At 47.6% G+C, this 15,545-nt stretch overlaps 2 protein-coding genes across 3 annotated transcripts in view; one reads left to right on the forward strand and one right to left on the reverse strand.

The window, feature by feature from the left end:
- The window catches only part of CYSTM1 (cysteine rich transmembrane module containing 1), a 59,553-nt gene that overhangs the window by 18,429 nt on the left and 25,579 nt on the right, over positions 1 to 15,545 (forward strand). Inside the window, exon 3 of one of the 2 annotated variants that reach the window (XM_068959594.1) lies at positions 9,971 to 10,451. The exons of the other annotated variant lie outside the window; for it this stretch is intronic. Within the exon in view, the coding sequence (XP_068815695.1) occupies positions 9,971 to 10,077 (107 nt within the window). The 3' untranslated portion in view covers positions 10,078 to 10,451. Of the gene's footprint in view, positions 1 to 9,970; positions 10,452 to 15,545 lie in introns of those variants that run through there. 2 annotated transcript variants of the gene reach the window in all.
- Positions 13,714 to 15,545, reverse strand: part of PFDN1 (prefoldin subunit 1) — a 37,639-nt gene continuing 35,807 nt past the window's right edge. Inside the window, exon 4 of the mRNA XM_068959592.1 lies at positions 13,714 to 13,939. Within this exon, the coding sequence (XP_068815693.1) occupies positions 13,856 to 13,939 (84 nt within the window). The 3' untranslated portion in view covers positions 13,714 to 13,855. The remainder of the gene's footprint in view (positions 13,940 to 15,545) is intronic.

Consider the following 15,545-nt stretch of genomic DNA (forward strand, 5'->3'; position numbering starts at 1 on the left):
GCAAATAAAGCTCAGTATTGCATGTGATCTTTTGTACTTACAGGGTGGAAATCTTATTTCTGCAAGTTGATTACTTATAGCAAAGCCAGCTGTGATAAGAGTAGTAGTCACAGTGATTCTGCCTGCCTCCCAGTGTTTGGCCAGCTGCAAGAATAAACAGGTCACTTAGCTACAGGGACGCTGCCTTGTGATAGAGGTGTGGGTTTTTCCTCTGGGTCCATATGGAAAGGAGGGGATCATAACCACTCTGATTAAGCTTTCTGGTACCTTTCTGTTGGTACCCCCTCTCACTTCTCAAAGCTGGAATTAGTTTGTTTTTAACCATTACTGTACCTTCAGGACCTGCAAGTCCAGGCAGCCAGTGACCTGGCAAAAAATACTCCTTTATCATAACTACATTGGCACTTGTTCTCTTACCTGCTTCTCATACCGTAGTGTGCATTAGAAAATCTGAGTTTACTGTATCATACCTCTTACTGTCCCTGACTAACGTCAGTTGACTGAACAAACACTGGGCTGTTTGCTGGCAAACAATAGTGTGCTAGGGCTGATGTCTGAAACACCCTGACCTTAAATGCTTTTCCAACCTTAAGGGCTAGATAATGTCAGAAGAATTTGATGCAAAGAAAAGGGTTCTGTAATTCAGGTCCTGTGTCTGAAAACATGCTTCATACAAACTGACTAAACTAGGCTAAGGATGGCTGCATAGTTAACTGAATTAAATGGGGCTGCTGTTCTGGAGAGTCCCTGTTACCCAAGCTAGAGAGACAACCCCAGGTAAGAAGTAATTTGTTTAGGACACTTTTTCAGTGCTGTGAGCAGCTGTGCAGATTGTAGTACTTGAGTGCTGGAGAGACTGCTCAGGGATGATCTTGCTACTCTCAGCAACTGTTCACTGTGACATGTTCCCTTTGCTTTAAAACTGAACTCCATCCCTTCAGTTTGTCATCCAGAAGCCTCTATGAGCCCCTTGTAAGACTGAATTTATGCTGTGTAAAACTCCAAGTGAGGTCTTGTTTAAATCTGGGATTGATGCTGGTGGTCAAATAGAAAACACTGACTCAAGCTGAGGAATGTGTTCTTACCCCTACAAATGACTAGGTGGAAAATGCCTCCTTGCTTTAAGTAGTGAATGATGATTTCCCTATGAAAAAGTTAGAGGAAATTCTCAAATTCCATAAACTTCTGAATTGTCTCTCCAGTTTAATGGAGAAGTGAAAGTCAGGCTTGAGATTCAGTACCTCTTAGCTGGAGGGAAGCTGGCTGCTTATGGAGCAGTGTCTATTGTAAACTTTTTAACCTTTGGGGGTTTGTAGGGTTTTGGAGAGCTTGCCAGTGGCTGCTGACATCCTGCAGAGCTTGAGTACTTACCCTAAGCTATACTTTTCTCCTCAGAAGTGCCTCTAGCCTGGCTTTTCAGAGATGTTGAATCCTTTCTGGGGACGTTTGTACTCCATTAATGCTGATTAGTATTGCCTCCCATGGACCCAGTCTGATCTCAAAGATCTCTGATACATGTGATACTTGTGTGCTCAGGAGAGGAAACTAATCTCTTTCCAAGCCCTGAGCTCAACTGTAAGACAATCTTCTGTACAACGTTTGTGGTCAGGCCTATTCTACTGCTAGCAGCACAGGCAGTATGAGAGGAACCACTTTACCCTTGTGTGAAATGCAGACAGTGCTGTGTTGGCTTTTGAAAGTGCTCACTTGGCATGCCTGTACAGTAATTTCCCTTAAATGTGCATTCAGCTCCCTCATAGTCCCCAGAGAGCTCTTCTGGCTTTGAGAGCCCCTCAAACTTGGGGGAACTGAAAGGCAGGATTTCTCCTATCTTACTGGATGTAGTCATACAGCCATGGAAGAGAGCAGATGGCAAGAATGATACCAGTTACCCCATTTGCTTGCTTACTGCTTGGGGAGGGGTGTGTGTTTGTGTGTATTTCTGGGGATTTGTGTGTGTGTGTAGGTAGCTTTGGCAGTGGATCTGTTTATATGTAGAGCTGGAGATGACAAAACTTGCTCTGGGTGTCTTGTAACTTTGGAAGCTTTCTTGATTAGAAGTAGGCTATTTTATTTCCATCTGGTTCTGACAGGAGTCTGTTTCAGGAGTTTGTTAAGGTGTTTCCTAAAATCTGCATATGTGTTCTTTCTCTCTATCTACACCAGTGAAAAGCTTTGGGCAGGAAAGGCTGTGGAGGGGAAAGTGGAGGAGGGAATGCGAGATGACAGGGATGAAGCTGTTAAGCAGGAACAAATATCCCCAAGGGATGAAGCTGTTAAGCAGGAACAAATATCCCCAAGGAGGAGCAAGAATAAATGCCCTTCTGTCCAAGGGCATTGGCCAGATCTGTTGTGTCCGGGCCCTGCCCCTGGAGATCTTGTGGGCAAGGGAGAAGGCATGGGGCAGACAGAAGTCTTGTTGGTAGCCACTATGAAAGCTCTAGTCAGAGCCCTGGAGTCCCTGTTTCTGCTGGTGTAACTTCTTCCACATGCTTGCTGCCTCCTTGGGATTTACTCAAGGGTATGTTGCTGTCTAGGGAGGTCAGAGCTGAGTATTCTTTCCTTACAGTGCTGCATCTGCACATTTAGAGTGTGCATCCTAAAGAGTGGCTCTGAAACACTTCATTTTTAGTCTGTCCTACCTGCATCCTTTGGTTGCTATTAACGCTCTTATGCTAACCTGTTCTTCTCTGCCCCCTGTCATGAGTGTAATGACTTCTGAAAGACTTAAGTGAGAATGTTTTGAAGGTAAAATGAGAAACAGTCTGATTTGACTTAGCAATCTATTGCAGGCTACTTAATTGTTTAAGAAATTAATATTAAAGCAGTGATGTGCAGTATTAAACATGACTTCTTACATGCTGGCTGGACAAGTAAAAACAGAGCTCTTGGTGCTGCAGTGGCTTGTGATTAAAAACATTTTAATCACATGTGGGAAAAGGCTTATTGGTCCCTTCTCTACTGTGTCTCTTCTCAGAGGAGAAAACTGGTGTTAATGCATGTTTCTGCTCCGAAAGATTGTCACTATGGCAAACAGTTGTTTGGATACCATGGGAAGAGTTTTGGTCTGCATTAGCAATTTTCTGGTAGACTGCTTATTGCTGCTTCCTCTTGCATACTCCAGGCCTTTCTTAATAGAACAAGTCTATGTGCAGCTAGGAACGTAAGTAACTTGTTTGCATGCAGAGTAGGTCTGTGTGCTCGGACTCATCTGGAGCTAAAGAAGTAATCTTCATGAGTTCTGTGCTTTTCTCCTACTCCTAGCCTTCTCACCTCAGGAAGAAGGAAGAGACTGCAGTCAGCTGGTGCTCAAGCTTAGCAGTCCCTGGGTGTGCATGCACCTTGCTTCTTCCCAGCTGGCTGAATTCTTGGCTGCACCTGCTGCTTGGTTTGCCTGAAGTGAGCTTTCACTTGTTAGCTGTCTGCCTGAATGACATACCTGAAATTCCTAGGCCAGTAATGTGGAGCAAAACTACTGGAATGGCTGGCAGAGCTCTTAGGGGCTTTCAGATGCAATCGCTGCATACTTTCTAAGGGGTTCTTGGTATAGATAACTCTATGCTGTAACAGTATGATGTCTGTGCTAGGGCCCTGGGAATGGATGGTTTGACTGCATTTCGAAAGCCTGTATCATTGTACCACAGTGCTTGTAGATCAGCTAAAGTGTTGAGATAAGTAACACTACAGACTAAGGTCATGACTGCAGCTTACGCCAAACCAGGTGAAAAGTCCTGCTGATGGCCATTTCCTCGTGGAGCTAATGGTTAACATATCAGCTAGGTATGAGCAGAGGCAAATTGTGTATGCCTAAGATAAAGCAGACTGTATGTGAAATAACAAGGTATTGTAGTATTTGTTTTTTAAAAAAAAAAAGTAGGAGTTGTTACTTGTGTTGCATTGTACGGACTGGTACTGTGTAATTATAGGGAGCGCTACTGCTTTCATAGCAAGCATGATTCACTGATCTGCAGCCTTTACAGTTGATTAGAAAATAGGAAGGTCTATTCATCTTATTCCCTGTCCCATATTTTTTTCAGAAAAATTAATGGAAGTATCAAAACTTGAGCCTAAAACTGACTGCTGTCTAGGGCCTCTGGGAGTAATCACTCTTGTTCCTATTCTTTCTGTCAGACCACCTGTCCCAAAGTGCTTATGGGCTTCTGCTTATCATGGGAAGAACCTTGGCATGTCGTAGGAGATCTTTAGAGAGCCTCCTCTTGGACGAAATGAGGCACAAAGCAGCTAATGAAGTCCCCAGCAGGGCTTGCTACAGTATATCTGAACTGGATGGCTTTAACTTGGAATTGTTCAAGCTTCTGACAAAATACACGAACAACAGTTTATTGAATTCACATATTTTGGGTTGGATTTCTGTTGGCAAAGCTATTGTGGTAGAAGACCTGAACCCTCTTAATGGAAAACAACTGAAGAGTCGGAATATTGGGGAGCGCTGGCTGAAGTGAGTTGGGAAGAACTTGGGTGGCTTGCATCTATTAACATGCTGTGCAAAACTTACTAATGAAACAATTATCAGTGCAATGAGTGAGGTGCTTCGGGTTTTCTGTTATGCTACCCTTTACCACCCTATTTGTGGGGGATCCTCTACCTTTAAAGTAGTTCTAATGCGTAGACTAGGAAAAATGAGTAAACACTGCTTCCATGTACCCTTCAATCATTGTTTCATATTAGTTCTTTGAAGCTGATGCTCAGTTCCAAAGAGGAGGATCAGTATACAATGTTTCCAGCTTAAACTGTTCCCAGCCAAGTCTCATTATCTAGCCTTTTTGCAGTTAAGACTGGGGAAAAGGGGGGAAACTTTTGGACTATGCACTTTGGTAGCTGTAAGTAAATAGTGAGCCAGCCTTCACCTGTTCTGCTTTTATCTTCTGTGCAAGACCCAGATCCAACTAGGGGGAGAGAAGCTTCTTAACATTCATACCATACAGCTGTGTCTAAATTTCACTGGCAATGTGTCTGGTACTGACTGTAGAGCTACAACTTCAGAAACATTAATGAAGGTTCAGATTGAAATGATCAAGCTATAGAGGAGAGGTTGGGTTTTTCTTTAATTTAACGTATGGCCCAGATGATCATGAAGTCTGAAAAACTTTCAGGAAGAAATGTATTCCTCAAAACTGATTCCTGCTTTGTTTTAAGCATTGGATGAGGCCAGTTCTATTTACCATGGCAGAAACTTGCCCTGTTTAGGCTCTTGTTCTCTCCCAGAGAGAACGTTTGCAGTGGAAGGCAGTGACTTCTCAAATTTATCTGTTTTTAATGGATCTTCTTTGATGGGGCTTTCTTTAAAAATACCCTTAGGTGAATAGGTATGATAAAGTATCTTACTCCTTGTATGGCAGGGGGGAAAAAAGCTATGTAAAAATGACTAGTATCTCTAAGCACTTTAGGATAGAATTGAAAGCATTTATTTTGTAGTATTTTGCTCATTCACAGAAAGCAAGAGGCCTGTAAGGTGGCAGAGGTACGTTCTGTAGCCTTACATTGCTGACAAGATGCTTGTCTGGCAATTGATGATTCCAGTTGCTCTTTTTGAATGGGAAAAGCTGTGCACTTAGTTTTCTGGTGCTATTTTGTAGGGGCTTTTTGTGGAAAGGTGCCTCTGTCATAATGGGCTGTTGGTTTGGGGGGAATTTTCAGCCTCTAGCAGAACAGGGTGAAATGACTTGGTCTCTTTCAGTGCCCTTTTGCTGTTTCTGCCAGAAAAGCACACCTCCCTGAAATCCGGACTGCTGCAAGTCTGTGAAAGGTGATATGGTTACTGTCCCTACCTGCTGTATCCAAAGTTGTTCATTCTCTTGCCCCATCCTGCCCTGAATTGTTAGCAGGCATTTGTGCTTTTGTATCAACCACTAGACTTAGAAAAGGCTTTGTAATAAAGCAGCCAGCAAAAGCAGAAGTTCAGAACAGGCAGTTGGAGGGGAAGAGCGAAGTTTATTGCTTCTCTGACCCAGTTGTGAGCTGCTATGCTTAGAAGCAGTATGTAGTGATGAGAATCAGCTGAGCCCTAATAGTAGAAGTGACTATCCCCCATTGCACAGGCCCAAATTTGGAAAAGCCATTTGTTTAATATTTCAGCAAGTGTTTCATAACAGCACTTAAAGTGCTGTTAGTATGTTCTAGATGCTTTTTGGCTTTAGTATTAAAAGTTTTAATGGTTTAATCATATGTACTTGAGGCAAACTCTTCCTGTATGCCTCCAGTTATAGGCAGCTTGCTATGAATTGTGCTGGACAATATCTATTTCAACTATCCTTCAAGATGAAGGAGAATTATATAGAACCACCCTCCAGCAGCAGAGTCTGCAGTGAAATTAGTGATTTTTTTAATAAGTTGTCAACTAATTGGCAAAACTTTGGGTTGTATGGAATGATGGGGGACTCTGCAGTATTAGTGCATCGTTTGACAACTGTCTCTTGTATGCGTGCTAGATTGCTCTTTAGTAGCTTGGTCTTGAGTTACTGGAAAGCTGTGTGACTTTAGCAATAAAAGATAGTGGTTCTAGATCTCTTCCCTGAATGATGTCTTGATTGTAGCTACAACTACAGCTTTCTTCAACTCCAAACTGCATTACCTATTCTTTCTATTTGTCTTGTGCAGCTAGTGAATGTACAAGAGCTTGACACTAAACTGCACCTAACTTTGGCAGCTTTTCAGTCTGAAGTCAACCTCTTTAAATCAAGAGAGCAATGATGGTTACTACTTTGGTAGCTTAGGGTGGTAGAAGTAGTATGTTGCTGTCTCAGTTCCACTGGATGGAAAGTGCTGTCTCTTAGCTTGAGAGGTTGGTAATTGTTCCCCTCTTGCCTCAAAGATCTGTTGTTTCAATCTTAATCATCTTCACATCTTCATCTTAGAGCTGCTGTGAGGTAGAGAATAGTGGCTGTTCTCACAGGAATGTAAAGTGGGAGATACCTGAACAGCTCATTAAGTTGCAGAATTGGCTAGACCTGCTGTATGGTACCTTAGCCTTGAGAATGCCCTGTTGGTGTTTCTACTGCTATATCCTTGTCCTGAAGCAATTTAATGTGTCACAGCAATACTGAATCTAATCTGCTCTGACTACCCATGGCCAGGTGGGCTTGGCTAGTGTGGCTGAAGCTAGTAGCTGCTCTCCAACCTGTGATTTGCATGGTAGTGACAGTCTTCCCCAGTCAGTGGGCGGAATGCTGTGGCTGCTGTCTGGGTTGGCTGGCTGAAGAAGTTGGCTAGCTAAATCTGCCTGCACTCAAACTGTAAAATTCCTGTCCCCCCCTCCTCAGGGAAGAGGGACAGTGCTTACAGGGCACATACCCTCAGCTCTTGCTGGAGCAGCTGAGATGGACTGAGCTTTTTTAAAAAATACCAGAAAAAGCTCATTCTCAGCCTTTATTAAAGGCTGAAAATGAGACCTGCGTGCAATGGTCTGAAAATGTGAGGCACAGGCCTTACAAGGAGCAGTGTAACATTACACTGCCAGTCAGATTTGAGTGTTGTACACTGCAGAGCTCTTTTAGGGGTTGAGGAGGATGTCAAGCTTCCCCTGGGTTTCACTCAGAATTTGAACCTGCAAGGACTTTACTCTAGGGTGAGTCTAGTAGGATCTGCTCTTGCTGTTTTCCAGAGGTCAAAGTCGGCCTGCTGCTTTCTGATCACTGGGAATCCAGTGCTTCACTAAATTCCCCCCCCACACACCTCCTCTTGTGCAGTTCTGGGTATCTCAGGGCACTGTGGACCCCAGTTCAGGGTATGGCAGCGGTCAGTAAGCTGCAAACAGACTCTCCACAGATCTGAAGTAGGACAAGTTGAACTGCATGTGGCAGACTGTTAGAAACCAGTGCTGTCTCAGAGCTCAAGTACTGAGAGCTGGTTCAGGAGCTTCCTGAGCATCAGTGGGAAAAGCATACTTGGCTGTTTGCTCTGAGGGATGGTAGGAGCTGCTGAACATCCTTTCCCACCTGAACATGGGTGGGAGAGGATGAATGAGTACTCCCACTCTTAGCCGTCTCTGTCCTTTTCATGTGTGCTGTGTCCTGCTGAATGACTATGGCACTTTTTTAACCAGGATTCTCAGAGCACTTAAGCATTTTGCCTTCGCTCATCGTAACAGGACTGTATTCAGAGGAAACAAAGGCACCAAAAAGTTAGTGGCTTATTCAGAGCTCGAGTATCTACCAGGGAAGAGGCCTGAAATGCACACTACTGCCTTCTGTCCTTGCAAGCTCAACTTGTTCTGTGTAACTTTGCCCTGCTGCTTGCCTTCCTGAATAGCTCGGTCTTATGACTGAATTTGTACAAAGACGTTGTATGGTGCCAGGGTTAGCTTCTCATTACAGCTCAGTGTGGCAAGCCAAACAGAAAGGCAATAGCTGAATAATCAGCATTGGGCACTATCTACTGCAGGAGAGAATGCTGTCCTGTTGAGGAGGACAAGCAGATCAAATGTCAGGATGTCTGGCTTCTTCCAACAGTACTGGTCCGGGAAGAAAGCAAAATTGTATGGGCAACTCGGCTAAACTAGCTTAACCAGCTATGCAGGGCACAGCTTCCTTTCCCACTCCTGAGCAGTCAGTGACCCTTAGAGCACACTGCTCTGGGGATCTGACTGGCCACTGTATTAAAGCATGTGCAGTATAAGATATAGAGAAATGAGTGGACTCAGGTCACCTCACCAGAGAGAACTGGCAATGAATAGCCAGAACTACTGAGATAGTGCTGTTTAGGGTCAAATGCTCACAAGTCTTCAAGTTTTCAAATATGAAGCTTGTGCAAGTCTTCCATGCCAGTGTTTGAGTGCAAGTTTGGGGCTGCCACCTGGTTGTGGGCAGATGAGGAAAGGGCCTGACAAATCTGATCTGCCTTGGGGTAGATTCCACCCCCCCTACCATGAGAATATGCTCTACCTTTTGAGAGGGATGATTGCCTCCTTGGGACCACCTTCTGTATTTGGGACCTTACATCCTCCCAAGTGTTCCCTCAGCAGTGCCCACCTGAGTGTACTGAGCAGTCTATACCAGTGCAGAAATTTCTGCCAGCATTGCAGCTGAGCTGTGTAACTCCTGTCCTAGAAAAGGCCAGTTGCACTGCTGTGGTACATGCCAGGCTTGCCAGTGCTAGTCAGACGGGTGCTCAGTGTGAAGTGGCACTGACTTTGGTCAGTGCAGCAGGGCATGTGGCAAGTGGTGCCTCTGTGGCCACTCTCTTCTAGAAAACTCCCTACCCTCCAACCAGACCTTTTACAGCAGCAGGAGACACAGATGGGCAGGCAGGGATGGTCTGAGGTGCCAGCTCATGCTGCTGGATGCAGACAAGCAAGCACTCCATGTGCTCCCAGAACGGTGGCTTGCACAAAACAGATGTGTTCCAGGCTGAACCAGTCATCTTGCTCAGTAATTGTATCTGATATAACACAGATCAGCTAGGGCCAGATTTCTACCTGTTGCTTGTGTCAAGATCATAACATTGCACAGTACAGCAGCCCGGATCTGACTGTAAAAAGTGACTTTATTCAAGGGCTATTTCTGTTTGGGTGGTGTTGCAGTGATGGGAGGGGGCAGTGGGTTTTTCTGGGGTGCTGTTGTGACGAAAATCGTGGCTGGAGGCACTCCCAGACTCATCACAGGAGCTTAAGTCCCTTCTTGTGAACACTCATCCACACATCAGCTTGAGACCCCTTTCAGGGATTGAGTGCCTACCATAATGCATGGGGGAACACATGCTTTCCCCTCAGCTCCCCTCAAGCATAAGCCCCCCAGAACACATGCTAGGATAAAGGTAGGTACCTAGGTTGTACAGTGAGCCTGAAAGGCCTCCAGGCCATTGCAGAGGTGAGGCAGGCAGTCTGGTGCTTGGCCCCCGGCTGAAAGGGAGGTGGCAGCAGGCTGGGAGCTGCAGGTGTATTTAACAGCCATTAGCAGCTGTGTGCAGTTCCTCACTGCTCTTTGACTGACTGAGCTCTCCTCTGTCTCCTCAGTGTATGTCGTGGAGGAGCGGCGGAGGGACAACACGGGTGAGAGTGCCTGCCTGACAGCGTGTTGGACTGCGCTGTGCTGCTGCTGCCTCTGGGACATGCTGACTTGACTGCTGAAGCCACCTCTCATACCTCTCAGTGCTATGCAGTCTCCTGACTTCTATCCTGACTTCTTTCTGTTACTGTAATCAATGCTCTGCTTTGCACAGCCAAGAGTTCCTGTCTGTAAGCCCTAGCACTGTGGGGTTGTGCACTCCTTTATTTCAGTAAAGGAAATCCCTTTTTAACATTTCTAAGACTTTTGTTGTAACTTTGAAGAGTGTGCTAATGGTATATTTTGGCCAAAGGCATTCTGATAAAAACATGTATTTATCAGTTGAAATTTTCCTAGTCCTAGAAATGAAGATATATATGCAATAATTAAAGCCAACAGTTGATTTTCTTTGCTAGGTCCTGATTGTTTCAATAAATCTGTCCAACAGAGGGTGTGCTTTCCCTGTTGCTGTCTCTTCTCAGTTTCCTGCATATGTCAGCACAGCAATGATGGAATTGGCTTTGAGCAGTTTTGCTGTAGGAACTTGTGCCTGTTCCTGGGGCCTGGGTGGGAGATGTCTGGCACTGTTGTTACCCGCATCTGTGGGCATTCCTGCGATAATGACTATTGTGTAAGCAATAAGAACTCAGTGAAACCAGCTGTTGGGGGCAGGAGGGAGGATGCACAACAGTACTCCCTTCCTTTCAGTGAGATTTTTTTCAGCTCTCCCTTTTGCTCAGGGCTTCCTCATAGCTTGTGATAATCTGTTCGCCTTCTGGGACCCTCTCTAGCAGGTCCCGGAAAGACAGAGAGCTGAGGGATGTGTGTCTTATTGCTGTGTGAGCCAGTAGCTGTTGGGAGAGGCACTGATCCCATGCAGTTTTTTTTTTTTTGGAGCAGTGATCTGTCATCTGCCTGCTGCAAAGCAGGCTTTAGGGGAGGTGAAGAGCTGGGTATGAAGAAACAAGGCCATAGATTAACTTAGCACTGATGATTTATTATGGAAGCCTCTTCATGGCAGGCTTGGCTAGAGGATGGATAAAAAAGCTTTTATCTTTTTTAGAAAATGAGGGAAGGCTGCTGCTGTCCAGCTGTGTGCATATGCCTGAGGGGGATATGTACCATTCCCTCCTTGTCTTGCATCAGGAGCAAAACTGCCCCCAGATTGCTACAAGTTGCCTTTGCTCTGTGTTACTTGAAGATCATTTAATGAGGTAAAGCTTTTAAAACTTGTCTACCTTTTTGAAACTCTGCTCCTAAGGGAGCTGCCCTCAGTCCCTTGGGCAGTAAGCTGTGGCTGTATGCTGTGTCCAGCCTCCCTGAGAACTGGTAGCAAGAGCCAGGAGATGTGAGGGTAAAGCTAAAGTAGGGTTGTGCTTGCGAGGACCCCAAGGTTCCTGCTGTGCTGCAGCCAAGGCAGCAGCTCTGCTCTTCAGCTAGCGTGGGCCTGGATCCAGCATCGGGCCTGGAGGGACCAGTGCAGGAACTGGGCTTGTAGGACTGGGTAGTGAGGGCTTAACTGCTAACTGCATGGCAGGGCTATGTGCTAGTATGCTGTGGGGCTTGCTCAGTCAGCACTGGGTGCCTCACTGAGCTTTTCTAGGCTGTTTTATCTGGGAGTTTTCCTCCCTGACTGGATGTCTACAGCCTGTAGCATAGCCTACACACTCTGAGCTGCTTGGCTTTGGTTTTGAAAGTGCAGTTTGAGGGCTCTGGCTGGAGGCAAGACAGTTTGGGGAGACTGGGGCCCCTGGCAGCAGCCTGTTCCCAGGAGCCTTCTAGGCCCTTGCCCCAGGCCAGGCAGGGCCCAGCCACCCCCTGCCTCGGGGCTGCTGCTGGGCTCCCAGAGGCAAGGCCTGCTCTGGGAAGAGTTGCAGGCCTCCAGCATGTGTTCTCATCTTTTCTAGCTGCTCAGCAGCCTTCAGGGCTCAGAAAGTTGATCCCTGGTCCTCCCTCCTTTGGTAGATGGGTAAGAGCGAGGGTGTTCAACCACTCAGTGCTCATGCCTCTGCCCGCCCGGGTGCCTCCTCTATTAGGCCCTTTCCCTAGCGCATTGGGCAGAGAGACCCAGCAAACCCAGTCTGGTCTGGCCTTGGTTGCTGCCTGGAGAGGGCCTTGCTGGACATGAAGAAAAGCCCACAGCTATGCAAATACAGGGACAGAGCCACAGGCTAGGCCTGGCTCTGCCTCAGATCAGAGCAAGAGCTGGGCTGGGGCTGTCTGCACCTAGCCCCCAGTGTGGGAATGGGCTAGGACCTGGTTTGCTGTTCTCTGTCACAGAACGTTTAAGTCTCCTGCTCCTGCTTTGGCACCCATCGCAAGCACCAAAAAAGCAGCCGCAATCCTGGGTGCTGAGCTCCTGTGGCTAGGGAAGAGAGCCCCCCTCTTTTTGCAGGAGCACCCAGGCCTCAGCACCATGGTGCCCTTCGGCAGGGATATGTGGGACACCACTTCTCTGATTGGCTCATGTGCAACTGGGAAGAGCTGCCCAGGGCTCCAGTGCTCTTCCCCTTCCCTCCTCCCCCCCCATCACCATGAGGGAAGCCAGCAGCATGGGGCTGAAATTGGGCTCACAGTGCGGGAGAGCAGGTGCCCACGGCATGCACCTTTGCCTCTGCCAGTGCTCCCAGCAAGCTGGTTTCCCAGCTCCCACACTGAGCCAGTGCCAACTTGGCTGGGGGGGGAGGGCCTGCTCAGACCCCAGCGAAGGCCTGATACCAGCCTATCCCTCCCCACTGAGTGTCAGTGGGTGTCCAAGGGATTGAGCCTGGTGCCAAGCCCAGCGGATGTTCTGCAGAAGGCCGCAGCTGACACAGCTGGCTCTGCCAATGCCTGGCGTGTGCCAGGCACCCAGGAGCCCCAGGCTCCTGGGCCACAGGCCCACAGAGAGTGAGTGGAGCTGCAGGGCCAGGGCACGAGGCACACAGCGAGTGCATGACCCAGCCAAAAACTCAACCTTCTGGCAGCCTTGTTGCTGCCCAGGTAGCACTGACAAAAGGGATCAATGTCCTGCAAGGCAGCCTGCGTCCTGCTCTTTCCCAAGGGGACGAGGCTCAAGCGCTCTTGGGCAGCCCCAACAGTAACGGCCATTGCATAGTGCTGCTGGATGGCCTTTACCATGATGCTGTGTTCTGCTTTATTTTACTTTACAATTTCAAAAAAGGCACCATAGGCAGGAGAGTGGGACGAGGAGGCTGGGCTGGCAGAGAGGCCATGGGGAGAGAGCACTGTGAGCACTAAGCACACGATGGCAGTGGCCTTCTGTGCACATGCTGCCAGGTTGGGCCTGTGCCAGGCCTGTGCTTCCCAAAAAGGGCCCAGGGCACCAGCCTGTCACTATGTGAGACAGAATAAATTACAACCTGTAGTGGACATGGAGATACAGATGACACAGCCTGCTCCTACTCTGCCAGCCTCCACTCTTCCCATGCCACAGCCTTACAAGTCTAACGTTTCCCTCACTCAGACCCGGGGTGGGGGGGGCCTGTGTGCAACCATGGTCCCAGGACATCTGAGGTTTCCTCCCTTGAGCAACTGCAGCTCAGACACTGAAGACTCATTCCTCAACACTGGGACTGGGTGATGAGCACCTTGGAGGACCTGGGCTTGAGACTGGCAGCTCAAGGTCCAACTTAGCACTTGATTCACTTGCTGACTGACTCAAAACCTCTGTGAGATGCCAAGGCCAGAGGCAAAAGAATGAGCTAACACAGGCTTTGCAGCAGAGTTTATTAAAACAGCCAACTACAGGCAAGGTAAACAGGCCATCACGCAGCAGTCAGCACAGGCAGAGTGTACCCAAAAATCACTCTGAACAGGTATCACAGGACTGTGGCCCCAGGAGCCCCAGCCAGCTACTGTGCCCTTCGGGCCATCAGCATCTCCCGGATGTTATCTTCTGCTTCTTTCACACTCCGCTCCAGGTATGACTTCTTCTGCTGCAAAGCAGAAAATCCAGAGGAGAGTTAATGCCCATCCCACCATTGACAGCATATGCCAGGGGTGCGGGAGTCAAGAAATTTTCAAGGAAAGCCTCCAACTAGCCTGATGAGGGTGCATAGGCCACTAGAGCCCTTCTGTGGCAGGAGAGCGGTTATGCATTTATTTCCTGAGGCATCCTGGAAGTGTGAATATTTGGCCTGTTTTTTTTTTTTTTTTTTGGCAGGACAATGATGTCTACACAAACCTTGAATTTTGTTTTCTCTGAACCGTTCTCCTCGCATTTGCTGGGTCAACAGTAAAGAGTTGCAAAAGGTTGGACACATTAACTGGCGTAATGAAGAAAAAGGAAATTAGATCCCGAAATGTTTGAAGCCTTACTATAAATTATTAATACCTCCTCATGCTGAGACCAATAGCTGACAGTAAAATTCTTTCAAACTCAGGTTAAAAAAATAAAAATAAAAGATACAATAAAAGGCTGTTTCTCCCTGCTGGGCCAGTTTTCAAAAAAAAAAAAAAGTCACCCTCCTTTCTATTAGCTGCATCTTCAGACATTCCCTGCCATTCTCATACAATATGTGTGTTTCTTTAATCATTTTTAATTAGTATCTGCTTGGCAGGGAACCAAACCAAAGCTGTGCATCCCAAGACAGGAATTCAGCAGGCAGTGCTTTTTTCCTGCTAGTCTGGGTACTCCTAGGTGATTGATTGGAAAAAAATCTGCACTTGGCTCTTTTGACTCTTTTCTCCGGGTTTCCAAATAGACACAGCAGTCGAGCTCGCCCATGGATGCCAGGTCCACAGAAAGCATGCCTATTTGAGTGCAGTCAGAGCGAACTGCTGGATGCAGCCCTCCTTTGGCGGCGGTGGGGAAAGTACCGCTCCAAATGTATTTCATTACAGGCTGCAAGGAAACCTCAGGGATGCTCCCCAGAGCCCAGCTTGGCAGAGGCATCAAAGAGCATCTTTTAGATCAGCCACTGGGAATGCAGTGTGTCGGGCAGGGCCTTTGGGAGGCACAAACAGGGCTTCAGCCAGGTGTACCTGCCCATATGCAAGTCATGCTGGTGCAATGGCTCACTATCCTCACAGCACCCAGCACAACAGGGTCCCCGTCTTGGCAAAGCCCACTCAGCACCACTGCAACACAAGGTTCGCAGCACTGCAGTGCCCCACAGCGAGGGCAGCTGCTCAGTCACAGTGTAAACAGCTGCTCCTCCACACTGACCTCAGGAGCTCAGTGACAGCTCAGGCGCCTGGCTGAGCTACGAACCAACAAGCATTTGCATGGTTATCCTTAAACTGCAGGAGTCTTGGCCTAAGCCTAGAGTTTCCTGGCATGGGCTACACTCCTCGCCAAAGACAGGCAGATGACCTCCCCCCCCCCAGCCCCACCCCAGGAAAAGATGAATGGCCTCTAAACCCCACCAAAGCCAAGGACAGCTAAAAGGGGACACCAGAGGTCCTCAGCACCACTCAGCCTTACACAGGACAAACAGGAGGATCAGATGCAAAGGGAAAGCATGTGCTGCTCCAAGGTGCTTTCTCCCAGCCAGCAGTCCTTGGAGTGACTTAGCAGGAGGTGCATGGCAGGGGAGAGCT

The sequence above is a fragment of the Struthio camelus genome, chromosome 13 (genome assembly GCF_040807025.1).
Source record: "Struthio camelus isolate bStrCam1 chromosome 13, bStrCam1.hap1, whole genome shotgun sequence".
NCBI lineage: Eukaryota > Metazoa > Chordata > Aves > Struthioniformes > Struthionidae > Struthio > Struthio camelus.